At 47.4% G+C, this 13,858-nt stretch overlaps 1 protein-coding gene across 3 annotated transcripts in view; it reads right to left on the reverse strand.

Moving 5' to 3' along the window:
- Nucleotides 1–13,858, reverse strand: part of PDE10A (phosphodiesterase 10A) — a 388,058-nt gene that overhangs the window by 196,814 nt on the left and 177,386 nt on the right. Inside the window, exons 1-2 of one of the 3 annotated variants that reach the window (XM_068938931.1) lie at nucleotides 4,268–4,453; nucleotides 3,181–3,481 (exon numbers count right to left, since the gene is read on the reverse strand). The exons of 1 other annotated variant lie outside the window; for it this stretch is intronic. In XM_068938931.1, the coding sequence (XP_068795032.1) occupies nucleotides 3,181–3,244 (64 nt within the window). In that variant the 5' untranslated portion in view covers nucleotides 3,245–3,481; nucleotides 4,268–4,453. Of the gene's footprint in view, nucleotides 1–3,180; nucleotides 4,025–4,267; nucleotides 4,454–13,858 lie in introns of those variants that run through there. One more of the 3 variants, XM_009680921.2, reaches the window with a different exon arrangement.

Raw genomic sequence — 13,858 nt, forward strand, 5'->3', positions numbered from 1 at the left:
CTCATGAAGATAAGACATCTCACAAAAACCTGGAATGCCTGGCAACTTGCCGCATCCTAAATATGGTAGAAATCCACTGGAGAATTGATCTAGGACTGCAGATATGTTTCCTCAACACATTATTTTGCACCAAACTACAGATTTAAAAAAAATTAGGAACAACCACACACACAAAGTCTATGCAGACTTCTGCAGTCCAGTTCAGTGCTTTATGCAGAATCATAAGAAAAATCAAAAATAGTCAGATATAGCACAAACTGAATATTGCAGAATCTGAAATTTTAGTAACAACAAGAATCTTTTAAGAAAACTTGGAGAGCCTGATTGGACTGCATGCAAGTGGAAAAACGTTCAGAGAAGGAGTAATACATCTCCAACAATTTTATTGCTTCCCAATCTTGAAGATTCTGTTAGGTAACTTTTAAGTCTACCCTTCAAAAAAATCATCTCGCTCCTCTTCCCTGCAGAACTCGTGACTTCCCCTGTAAAAATATTTAGACTTTTTTGTCCCCAAAGTCTAACAGCATACGTACAGATATGTATATGATTTAGAATCTGAAATACAATTCCAGAAGCAGTAAGAGGTACGAGATGCAGTGCATTATCTGCATTATTCTACATGAACTCACCCTCTTCAAAGCAGTAATAGTCTTCCTGTTGTACTGTAACCAGTATTGTGTACAGTACTCCAAACACTGTCCAATAAGTGCTCTTTGCAATTGTTGCACTGCAACTGAACAGTATCTTGTTTGACTTCCCTCCACTCCACCTCTTTTTTCAGCCTGGTTTCCTAAGGAAATTAGACTTAGGCAATCACTTCAAGGGTGTACACATACATATGTGTGTATGTATGCATGTGCTCTGTCCATCTGACCTTACTAATACCTCTTGAGACCCTTGGCCAGTTTCAATCACACTCAGTACAGGATTAGAGATCTTCAGACATTTAGGTTCTTGAAAGCTTCATGAGAACAGGCAGCAGAGGACAGAAAAGTGCCTCCACAGAGAGAGAGAGGCTGCATGTCTTATTAGAGATGTCAATAAGCTCAGAGGCAAAAGAGCTGTTTTGCCCCTTTCCTGCCTGCAGGAAAATCTTCAGTCAGAGGTCACTATCAGTCAAATATGAGCAAGTTTCTTCTGTTCAAGCATTCATAAAATTGCTCAAGTTGAAGCCACGGCTTATTTTAAAACAGTGTGTGTACAGAGCTGATATTTTCCATGCATTCTTTTTCTTGGTCTAGATTGCCCTACATGACACATTCTCTGGCTCTGTCCCTTACTCCCACATCTGCTTACTTTAAAACATCAGAGTTGTACTACATCCATGACTAGCGTTCTACACCTCTCAAATGCAGAAAAAATAAAAACTGCAAGAGCTTAAGAATCCCTTGAGGCCTTAAAACTAAACATGTATGTAGCCGTGTTGCATAATCAACTATTAAAGAAAGTTTCAAAAAGACAATGCAGTAAATATAAAGTTATCTTTCTACATCTCTCCCATATAACAGAATATGACCACACTTGTAGGCTATTACACTTAAGAGAGCCATAAGGCATTAAGACAAACAATGAGGTTTCAGCTGACGTTTCTACAATTATGTCCCCCCAAAATACAGACATGCATTACTTAAATGCTATTTACCTGTTCCAAAAAGCCATAAAAGTGAAGCTATGCCAAGAGATTAAAATGCAAGTTTAGAGACACTTTAAGGGATAAACCTAATTTAAGAAAATATCACACACAAAAAACCCCAGCCAATCACAGTTGATCAAAGTCATCCTAAGCATCAAAACATTAGACAAAAAAAAAAAAAAAAAAAAAAGAAGTTCCTGATTAGTTAGAGCTGTTTCCCAAACACGTTCACCGCTTTGAAATTCATTAATGCCAAGACTAAACCGGGTACCAGCAAGTTCTCTGGTGCAGGCGGTGGAGTGCTGGCGACGAGGGGCTCACAGCAGGGCACGGCCAGCCCGGCCCCGAGGGGGTTTCGGCCCGAAGCCTCGGCTGCTCCGCGGACACGGCCGCGCTGCCCAGAGGCGGCCCCGGCGCCGCAGGGCGCCCACCCGCCGGCTCGCCGAGGAGCAATTTACCAGTGAAACGCCTCGGAAACGTGAACGCCGGCGGCTGGGCTCGGCGAGGCGAGGCAGCGGCGCAGGCAGGAACAAGGCTGGCTCGGGGCGAGCCCCGAAGGGGAGCCGTGCCGAACCGCTACGAACGTGGAGTTTCTGCAATGCGAAACCCTCCTCCCTTTCACAGCTGCCGCCTCAGCGGCTCAGGCCGGCCGGCGGCTCCCTTCGTTCACCGCGGGGAGGAAAAAAAGACCCCGCATAGGCACTTACCGAGCCGTCCCCGGAGACGCAGAGCTGGTTGTTCTCGCCTCCCCACCACCTCCTGACACCGGGTCAACGCACACCCCCGCCCTCAGACTTGGTGCGAGTTTGCGAGGGTTTCGCCGGCAGCGGAAGACGCTCGCTGCTAAGTGCCCATTATTGAACGTGTCAATGCCCCATTTATCCCGGCTTCCCTGCCAGTCGGTCACTTATTCCCATTACAGCACCAGCCCTCAATAGCAAGAAGCACATGCTTCCTCTCCGGCTTGTCGTCCGCTTTGCAATGAAGCCACGGCCGGCCAGAAGAAAGACGCACTCAATGCCAAAGCCGGTCAAAACCACTGAATTTGAATGCGTGCGGCAGATATGACAGGAGATGCAGAAAGCAGCAATACATGTCACCCTTTTCCGTCCTCATCCGCTTCTTTTCTGTTAACTGCCGGTATCATAATGCTTCCTTATTGTTACTTCAAGTAAGTAGAGGGAAAAGTCTCCATTCCCCTACATATCATTCCCGATCAAATCAAGCATGCACCAAGTAAAAAGCTAATACACACATACACCGAGTTACGTGTGATCCCGAAATGATGCAGAAATCCCCGATGCATTAACAGGCAGCTCCCACAAAGAGCACTCGGCTACATCCAGCATCCCCTTTGTCCGTGCATCCTCAACACACACCCGGCCGCTCCTCCATGCGTCCACGCACGCCCCCCACACACAACCCCTTTGTGTCTTCGCCTCCCCCCACTCACAAAGAAATGGGCATGCACCCGGCCTCGGACACAGCCCTTCACCGCCCCCGAGACACGCGCGCCCCGCCGCCGGGCACAGCGTTCCGGTACCTACTTGTGCTCAAGAAACAGTCTGTAAACCTCCTAAAGCAGCTTGCAGAATTAGATCCATCTTCCATGTCTGGCCCTAGGAGCAGGGGAGACGAGAAGGAGAAGAAGGCGCCTCTCTGCCGCTGCTGCCGCCTAGGAGTCCTGCTCCTGCCGGGTCCGTCGCCTCCTCGGATCCCGTCGCCGCGGGCTGCTGCTGCTGCAGCACCGAGGGAATTGCAGGACCACAGGCGAGAGGCGGCCGGGGAAAGGAGGAGCCGAGACTGGTGCTGCCGGGGGCCGCCGGCTGCGGAACGGAGCAGCAAGCCCTGGATGGAGGAAGAACAGAACAGTCTCCTCCTGCCGCTGCCGCCTGGATGGGCGATCAAGTGAGCTGCTGCTGCTGCTCCGCCAACATCTCTTCCTCCTCCTCCTCCTGCCGCTCTCGCTGCCTCTCCTCCTCCTTCCCTCCCTTGGAGACTTGTGAGGTTAAAGGAAAACGAGGAGGGGAAACGAGGAGGCGGCGGCAAGAAGTAAAAAGAAGATGGAGAAGCGGAGGAAAAGGAGGGGATTGGAGCGAGGAAAGGAGCCGCTACCGCTCTGGGGACGATGCTGGCGGAGGCGGCGGAGGAGGCTGTCCCTGCAGCGCGGCTCCTGCTGCTGGTGGTTGTTAGGAAGAGAGAGAGGGAGCTGCGAACAGCCGAGCCGCCTCCAGGAGCGGGGGGAGGAGGAGGAGACCCGCCGCTGCCTCCACCTCCGCCGCTCTGGCCATGGGAGTGGAGCGGGAGGCTGCCGGAGCCGGGCTTTTCCCCTGGTGCTGCAGCCAGGGGGGCCGGGGGGCGGGATAAGATCCGCTTCTCCGGGTTGGACATGCTTCCGCTCTTCCCTCCCTTTCGCGGTAGTTTAAGGCAGGACGCCTAGGAGAGCTACCGGAGTAAAGAGAAAGGGAAAGCCGAGAAAGGAAGGAGCAAAACGAGAAGCAACCGCGGCTCGGTCCTTCGTTCCCTCCGGCAACTCCCGGACAGTATTTCCTCTGCACCCCGGCTCCCCTCCCTCACAAAGTCTTCACATTTCCGTTCCCCCTTTAGGCTGGAGGGGGACGCGGCGCTACTGACCGCGAAGCGGTTCCGATCCCCTTTTAAAGTCCGCTTTTCCTCATGCTCCCATTTCGCATTCAAAACAAGAAAACGGCAACAAATCTGTATTTTCTTCTATGCAATGCAAATATTGCCCTGTTATGTGCGTGCGCGTCTGCAAAGAGGCAGATAAAATCACTGCAATGCTGCTTCCAATACCAACCCCAGCCGCCAGAAAACGCCCACTGGCGGAGCAATCACTTCCCAAGCTGCCTCCCTTCCCCTCATTACCAACCACACGCACAGGAGCTACAGCACAGCGGTTACCTAAAGGGAACGCGGAGAGCGCGAGCGACACAAGAGGAAAAAGATCCTCGCTATGCGGCCTCGTTATTTTAAACAGCTATTTCCAGCCTCTGAGATCAAAAGGCAAGCGCCTTGCGGCGGCTGGCATGAAGACGCTAAGGAGCCGCCCCTCACTTTCAGTGAGGCACCACACACCCCTTGCTACACCAACATGCAGACGGTCCTTCACAGATAGCGCCCCGCATCGCACGTGTTTGTTTGACACGCGCTCCCCCCGCCCCCCCCACACCCCTTTTTACTAGGCGTGCACCGACCTACCTTTCACCCCCGAGCACCAGCCCGCCAAGCCGTGCGCAGCCCCCTGAGGCGGGGGGGGGGGGGGGGCGCCGGCCTCAGGTGCGGCGGCGGGCTGTGTCACACCTGCGGGGACTCCGTGTCCGGCACCGGCCCCCCTCCGCGCTGACAGGCGGCGCCGCTGACAGGCGCAGCGGGGCGCGCCGACGGGCCGCCATCCCGCGTGAGCGGCGGGGTCCGAAGGCGTGCGGGCTCCGGCTGGGCCGCCGAGCCGCCAGGCTCGCGCTGCCCTCTTGAACGTCCCGCCACCGCCAACACCCACCAACCGCCACCAGCGTTCAGGCAGCGGCCGCCCGCCAGCCCGGCCACAGCCCGCCGGTGCCGGTGGCCCAGGGCCACGGCGGGCCTCAGCGGGGCTCCCCCTGAGGAAACGCCCGCCCAGGGCAACGCCGGGAGGAAGCTGGAAACGCAGCGGGGCCCAGGACTTCGCCAGAAGCCCCCACGCCCCTGATTTCGTTTTCGCCCTGAACTCGCTCTGCCCTCGGCGCCCGCCGCCGCCGCCGAGAGGTGGGCGGGCAGGGCGAGGCACGTCCCGCCGCAGCCTACCTCTGGAAAAGGAGAAGGTCGCCAGCATGGCCAGCCAGCGGGGGGCTGCGGACAGCCTGGCCCTCCCGGCCGCCGCCCCTCCGCTCCTGGCCGCAGCGCTTCCCTCGCACCGAGCCGAGCTGCCGGCGCGGGGAGGTGGGGGGGGGGGGGGGGGGGAATCCCGGGACCCGCCTGCGCCGCAGTTGAACTCGGCCGTTGAGGAGCCGTTGCCCCGCGCCGTGCCGCTCAGCCTAACGGAACCCAACGGCCGCAGCGGGCGGGCGGGCGCGCGGCCCGAGCCTGCCCGCTCGCACGCCGAGTAGTAACCAGTGCCCGCGGCTCGCAGCCCTGCCAGCCCCGGCCGGCACGGCTCTTCCGTTAGCACAACCGGGCTGCTCCTGCCCTGGCCCCAGGCCGGGCGGGCCGCGGCGCTCACCTGGCCGCGGCCCCGCTCCGCTCCCCCAAACGGCGGCGGCGCCGACGGCCCCCCGCCGAGGCTGCCGCGCTCAGGGGCCGGGCCGGGGCGGGTGCCGCTGCCAAAACGCCGTGCAAACGGTTTTGTTGCTGCCGTTAAGCCCAGCAGCCGCAAGCCGGGCGGCTCAGCTTTCCGTCTTGCGCCTCTGCATCTTCCGGAAGATCAAATGCCCTCTGCCTGGTCCGGTTTCACTCGCCGCCCGGCAGGAGCGGCGTGTGCACCTGCCGTCCCAGGTGCCTGCCCAGAGCCGGAGTCCGCGCCCAGCTACGGCGGAGCCGCTACCGCCGTCCAAAATTAAACTCTTTTCCCTTCCGGTTTACTCCTGCTTTAAAAAAAACAACAACAACAACAACAACAACACTAACATACTTTTAGCTTTTAAGTTGCTCGAGTATTTTAGATAGAGTATTTCAGGGCTTCTTTGAAAGTTAGGAGAAACGCTCGTTCCCAGTGGAAGTTCAGAGTCGCGCTGTGAATCTGGAAGGCTGCAGAAGGCGACGTTGCCCTGAAAGCGTAAAGCTCTCAAATCAAAGCGTGTTTTCAGCCAGCGGAGTGTTCTGCAACAGTGGGAAACAACCCGCGCTGTGTGCACGAGGTTTGAAATGCCAAAACAGATTAAAGACGCCCATTTTAAAGAAGAGCAAAACAAACAAACAAACAAAAACCTCGGAGAGGCAGGTCTTGGTAAACTGCTTTCCTCTGCCTGATTCTTAAAGCATGTTTTCACCTGAAAATCCTGAACTGAAATAACAGAAAACTGCATCTGCTTCTGTGTTCCATTTTCTTATAATCCATTTAACCTTATCAATACAATTTAATAACTTCAATTTCATATATGTGAGACAATTCTATACTTTTCTTTCCTTAAATCCAACTCTACATACAATGCTTTTCTCTCATAACTGCTGAAGAATGAATGAAGAGATCCAGCAAATATTTAAATTCCCTTAGAACATACTTAGCCCAATGGAAACAAAACTTTAGAGAACTGTGTTTTCTTGTTGCAGTCTGTTTGCTTAGCAATTAACAAGCCACACATAGTTACTATTAGAAAATCTCTAATACTAAAATGTTTAAATTGAGAAAAAATCCATTGAAATAAGATTGACAATAGCAAAAGCTACTCACCTGACAAAAATGGAAGATGGTACTTTATACAGATTAGTCCCAAATTCTTTCTGTCAATATCAGAGTAAATTACTGAAACTTTGCATTGGCTATTTATATTTGAAAAAGATCTTGTTTGGCTATGCGAAATTCCTCTATTGCTGTTCATCTAAACTATAACTGTTAAAATATCACTGCCTCAAACTGTACGTTAGTACATTTATATAGGAAATGTGAATTGCGCCTACATAAATATGTATGTATATATTCAACAAACTAGACAAAATACATCTTGATTTGTAAGAAATTGCCAGATATACCAGATGAATAGTTTGTTAATAACCTTTAACCTGAAAGCTGGCTGTTTACATGATTATTTTCTATATTATTCATTAGCCACTGGCAATTCATGATTGGTCATCTGCTTCTTGAGTAGGAAGGCAAAAACAATTATGGAAGAAACCTTAGATAACAATGAAAAATAATTTTAAAGATACATATTTGTAAAAATATATTGATTTGCAAACAGTCAAATATGCTTGGTGGCCATCTAAATATTAGGGAATAAACTAGCAGTGAATCATATTTGCATTTTGCCCAATATATTTGTAAATCTAAGTTTTCATTATTCAGTCAGCATAACACAGTTTCCATTGCCCTAGTGCGGTGATGCCACTGATGCAACTGTGGTACTAACCATATATCCAACTTCATTTACCAGAAAATTCTCACCAACTCCAAGAGGAATTTTTGATGTGCTTTGATACCTCAAATCCAAAAATGGACTTTAAAAAACTCTGAAACACAAATAAATGCAAATTAAAACACTTTTATGCATCCACTTGCATTAGATGCAAGGGTTCTATTATGACTATATAATGTCAGTGGAACAATGGGCAAAAAAAAAAAGCTTTGGTTGTATTTGCATGTATAAATACAATTTCACAAGAGCTCCCCAGTCGGAGTTCCCAGTGAAGTCATCAGGAGCTGTAGCATGCATCGTACTTAAAGGAAAAGGCCTGTCTTGAAAGCAGCAAAAATGCCTTTTCAGCAATAATTTGGTAATGCTCATCATAATACATAAAGGAAAACATCATGAAAAAGATCAAATTGAATTATAACAATGATTTGTTTGGTATTAAATGCAGCTTAAAAACAAACACCTTTTCTTTCCCTATTCTGTCTACTACTGCTCAAGAACGACAGTGGCTCACCTTTCATTTGGCCCCACTCCTTTGCCTGGTAAATTATCTCATCCCACTCAACACCCTTATCTCCTAAGAGTCTCCTCTATGCAAGTATGATCAATTCCTTGAAAAATAGGGAAAGACAGACAGATGATGGGGAAAGGGAGTTTAGAAAAAACTAGGATAATGGTGGCATAGGAGCTGAAACAACCACTTGAGTGTGGGTGAGGCAGGAGGAGCTGCAATGAAATGCGTAGTACGCAGCCTGCTGCAAAAGTGGGGCTGTAACCAGTGCACTGAGGATTGCAGGGAGCAAAAGGAAAAAGGCAGCTGAACCCCAGCCTCTAGAGCTGAGTAAATACACCCCAAATTAAATCCCCTATGGAAAGGTCCTGTGTAAGTTAATAAAAATAATTGCATTTTTATAAGGATTTTCTGCTAAGTGATCTTACAGAATACAGTAATTATTACCCAGCTACTCAGTCGCTATCACAATGTAGAAACCTGCAGGCAGGATATTGTTCACTAAAGTCTTATTCTGTAAATCTTTACAGTGATTTATATGGAATCCTATTTCACGAGAGATTGTTTTTGCAAGGGATTATTCACCAACACTGAGCACATGCAATGAGTAAATTTGTTTAAAGAGTACGGCTCAACCGTTTTCTCTGATTCCTGCAAACATTCATACCAGCAGCCTCTTTTCCACAGGACTATTAACTGCAAGCGAGAGTGTTCACAGCATGCAAACGTGAGCTTGCACTGCTGTTCATGCTAGCAACCATCTTGACAATGTTTTGTGGCTCTGGGAATTACCTAGTCTGGATGCAGAAGAAATACTGTGTGATCCGAAATGAACTGCAATTCATTCAGCAAATCAAAACAACACATTTCTAAGGCTCTGTTCAGAGATAACTGACATATCGAAAAAGAAATAAGTAAATAAATGTATTGTTTGCTTTCATAGTTTGCTCAGCTCTGCTCATGTCACTGCTTTCTACTCTGCAAGGTGACATGTGAAAGGTTATATGGCTGGACCTATATAATAATAAAGCTTCTGTAGAAGTGACATACTATTAGATATATGAATTGCTAATGCATTTAATAAAGCTGGTGGCAGACCTTTTTTTTTTCCTTTTAGAAACCCACAGAAAAACCTTGCAAAATTTTTCAGTATTATTTTCCAGGGGAAAATTGCAATTCTTTACGGAAGGAAGATACATCATGCCCAAGGATGGGTTTTTTAATGAGAAAACGTTCATGGAGGCACAGTGCTACACATTAGGTTGTAAGAAAAAGCAAAATACTTTTTAATTTTAAAAGAAAAGAATTAGTGCCAGCCTACAGAGGGAACTGTTTACATTTCACCTTCCTACCAATGTCCTTGGGTTTGTTTCCTATAGAAGACTATGCAAGGAGCTAAGAAAAACATAATGATGCCATCTACCATTTTGTGCAGTCCTGTGCAGCGCAAAGATATTTATTGTTTTTTATTTAAGGAGTGTTCAGAGGAGGAAACAGTTGTTTAAATTTAAGTTACTTTTGTCAAAACAAGAAAATAAAAACCACCAGAGAAGACTGTTATCCATATAAATCAAAATTTCAACAGTTGCTGTCTTTACAGAGAGATGCTATATTATAAGCCAAAAGCACCACAAACACTGCATTCTCGTTAGTATAAGGACTTTCTTTGGAGTCTTGTCTAGCACAACAGGATCCTGGCTTGGGACCAGGGCCTCTTAGGTAGTAATGAAATACAAACAGCAAGCAGCATAACAGTTGGCAAGGTGGACAACAGCACTGTTGTTACCTACTGCTGTTAGAACAGCCATTTTTATTGCAAGGAAAATAACTACGGTTATCGGTATTTTGTTATCTTATCTTTCCATTTTCATATTAAAAAATCCCCTAGAGTTAATTTATGACTGAAAAGCATGCAGTTATAATTTGCTATCTGCTAGAGACAAAGGAAATAAAAAGCTAATATTGACCTTTTACTCCTTCACCTTCAGATGTGCGTCCTGCTAGCATGTAACACAGACAATACACTGCCACTGCCATACTAGGGATGCCAACTTTTCAACATAATCCTCTCTTGCAACTCCCTTCTTCCCTTTCCTAAACTTCCCAACCACTAAAAATAAGTAGACTTCTCCCTAGCACACTCTGCACAGTTCTTCCAGAGTCCAGAGTCCAGCCTTTAGAAATAAACTTATAGGAAACAAAAAAAAAAAAAAGGAACTCAAGTGCCTTGTTGTGACTTCTGAGCATCACTCAGCGGAAAACAAGCTTATCTTCTTAGAACAACGATTCTGCCTCTTCACTTTAATTCCTCCTGTTTGCACTTTCCTGCAAATCTCTATTTCTTCTTAACCCATTTCTCTCACTTGCTACAAACTACAAAACTTTTGTAACTACAAAATTCCCCTCTGGGAAGAACAGGACTTTTATTCTCACCCTATCTGTTAAAAAGGTCAGTCCTGAAACCACCTGATAATGAATTGCAATTGTTAGCCTTCAGAGTTAACATCCTGATGCGACAAAGAGTATAAGGAAATGCCTACCTTTAGCAACCACTGTCCATTTATACATCTTCCAAGACAGTCCTGTTTCAGTCATGCCCAGTTTTTATTTAGAAACATACCTTTGCCATCCTGAAGACTAGAACACTCCTCTGTGCAAGGAAACGTCATGCAGCCCGCAGCTATCCTGCGCGGACTCTCACGCTGACACCACTGTAACATCCATTCAGCCAACTCTGTACTCAGGCTGGTAAAACTGAGGAAAATTTCATCGCTAAGTAACTTTTCTCTGTCCTATCCTCACTTTAAACACCAAAAATTTGAGCCCCACTTCTCATCTCCTTACAGCAGTACACTTGCGTGTACTGTGAACACACATGTGGCCTCTGTATAGCCTACCCTCGGACATACCTTTTTTTTTTTTTGGCCTGTTTTTATACATGGAGGCTTGCTTGCTTGCTCTTTTCTCTTTCTCTTTCATCTCTCACACACGTGCATAGAGGCAGTATTTCTCCAGCTGCAAAATTAAGATAACGATACTGATTTCCTTTGTAAAATACTTTAATATCAACATGTGCAAAACACCATGTAGAAGGCTGGGGTATTACTGTCATCATCCCTGAACAAATACGCTCTCACATGTGCAAACCTAGGCCGTTGCCGACAAGCTTATCTGATTCAATATTACTCTCCTCCTCCAGAAGCAGACACGCCTGCCATGCACTTCATTATTCACTCTCTTGTATCTCCCAGTCTACTTCTTCACCATTATCTCCTTCGCCATCATCCAGCAGCCCCATCACACTGCCCAGCTTCTATCCGTCATGCAGGACCCATCAATCCTTCCCTCCAGGTTACCGTTTTTCCCCACACCACCATATGTACCATGTCTCAGCAAACATGCTGCCAGCATCACTGCTGTCCCAGCTGCAGCAAGTTCTTCATCCACTTTCCCCCTGCTGCCATCAAGGCCTTTCCCAGGAGCAGTTTGGACCTGTCCCACTGCCGGCAGGCCTGGGAAGCTCCTCAAGCCTTGCTCCAAGCAGGACAGGGTTCGCGGACCTATGCGGAGGAGAGGATGGGCCAGAGACTGCCTGTGCTCCACCAGAAGCTTGTGGCTGCGTATGGAGGAGGCTACAAACTGGAAAAAAAGAGCCAGCGTTATTTCCGATGGCCTGCCACAGAGACTGGGAGTCCGCTCATCTCTTTGGCTTGACATGGGTTTCCTGAATGATTGATTGGGAGACCAAAAGGAGACCACGGAGGTCAGGCGGAATACATGGGACACATCCTACACACCTGAAAATAAGCATCAACAGCTACTCCAAAACAGCCCAGAAAGAGCAGGAGCAAAAATAACAATCTCTTCATGAGCTTTCCTTAAAAAGAAAGTAAAGTTACATTCAATAGGTAGTACTGACATGAGTCCTGTTCAGGCCAGGAAGTTTGTTATTCATGGTAGCCAAAAAGGATTGGGATTTTGAAAGACTGACTGTTTCATTACATATAAAATAAACACAGTAGCAGTATACTGGAAAATATTGCAGCCACATTTGTAAACAGGAGACCTAGGTATATAGCAGATTTTCACAAATAGTTTATTCGAACTGATTATGTAATTTTTTTTCTTTTCTTTTTCTTTTCTTAGGTGCATACCTTGCACCTCCAAGATGAAAGCAGAAAAGAAAGCACAATTTCAGTGTAACCCGCTGGAAGCAATCTGTGCACTATCCTTAGATCAGCTTTCCCTTGCTGGACACAGTCAGCAAGGATGTCAGTGCTGCACCTGTGGATCGGACTATTTTCCAGACAAAGCAGCAATGTAGCTCACACCTAATTACATAACTCAGAATCCCTAAACTGAGAAAGCTTTTGGCAATCCCCCTAGACTGCAGTTTCTAGGAGCAGAGAAAGGAAATCATACGGTAGTCCCAACACCCAAGTTACATCGGATTGTCTCCCCATCTGATCTGGCTCAAGCACACAGATATAATTATGTATCATTACCTTTTTTTTTTTTAATACAGATTGACATCCAGACTGAACAAGCCTTTAATGCAGGAGCAACTCTAGCTTTATTTCTGCAGAAAGGGTTCCTTTGTGAGACCGTAAACCTCCCATTTAACCTAAAGCTCTATGTGAGGCTTTTCAACCGTGGTTACTCTAACCTAAGTTATGGTTTAACTGGATGTGGCTTCACTACATAAAATCTAAAGGATTTTATTAGAAGAGCAGAATATTTGCTGCCAATAGCTTGCCTGTCAGTCCTTTTCCTGCATACAGCTTATCACAGTACAGACTCAAAACCGGAGGCTATTTTTCTCACCTACAAAACTAGTGAAGAGTTGAACTTCTAACTTCACAGAGCTCGGTTTGTTTTGTTTTGCTATTTCAGCCCCTTGGATCTCCAAAATAATAGGCTATCATTAATAAAGTTTTAATTGATCACTGGCACATGTCTTTAAATAAGGGGGAAAGGAAGCCACAGGACCCTTTAAATGAGGGGGGAAAAAAAAAGACAGGGCCTATCAGGCACCATTTTAGGGTGAAGGGAAGCTTAAGAAACAGTATGGGACCAGCTTCTAGACAAGGACCTGGTGGCTTTACCGCTGGTAACCCGTCACTGTTGCAGGTCAGCGGAGATCAGCACTGGCATCGGCGAGGGATCCCCTGATCCCTCACGTCAGTCCCTACTAGCATAGTCTGACTGCACATCCAAAACTCAGTTACACTGCCTCCGCTACTCCAGCACTCCAGGCGACCAAAAGGTCATTCCGAATCTCACTCCTCCTCCTCCTAATTTCCAGCCAAAATAAGGGTACGACCATTTCTTTTGGACCAGCTTTTTCCTCTAGCTTTAAATAGCTCTTCTGCTTTCTTCACATTAGCTCCCCAAGGTATTTAAAAGGAGCAGTAGTATCTTCCTCAGACTTCATTTTCCTTGGCTAATCAAGGCAATATCTCTTGTATTTCCTTGGTATAACAGGAACTCCAGTCTCCTGATCATCTTCCTAGCCCTTCTGTGCACCTCTACCACTTAGAAGTTATCTTACCGGCTGCTACAACTACACACGTTACAGATGAGCTCTCGCAAAGGTTTTACAAATGGCACAAACACTTCCTCAGTTGTACCGGGAAAACTTTGCCTGATATA

This window comes from Struthio camelus, chromosome 3, assembly GCF_040807025.1.
Source record: "Struthio camelus isolate bStrCam1 chromosome 3, bStrCam1.hap1, whole genome shotgun sequence".
NCBI classification, from domain to species: Eukaryota; Metazoa; Chordata; class Aves; order Struthioniformes; family Struthionidae; genus Struthio; species Struthio camelus.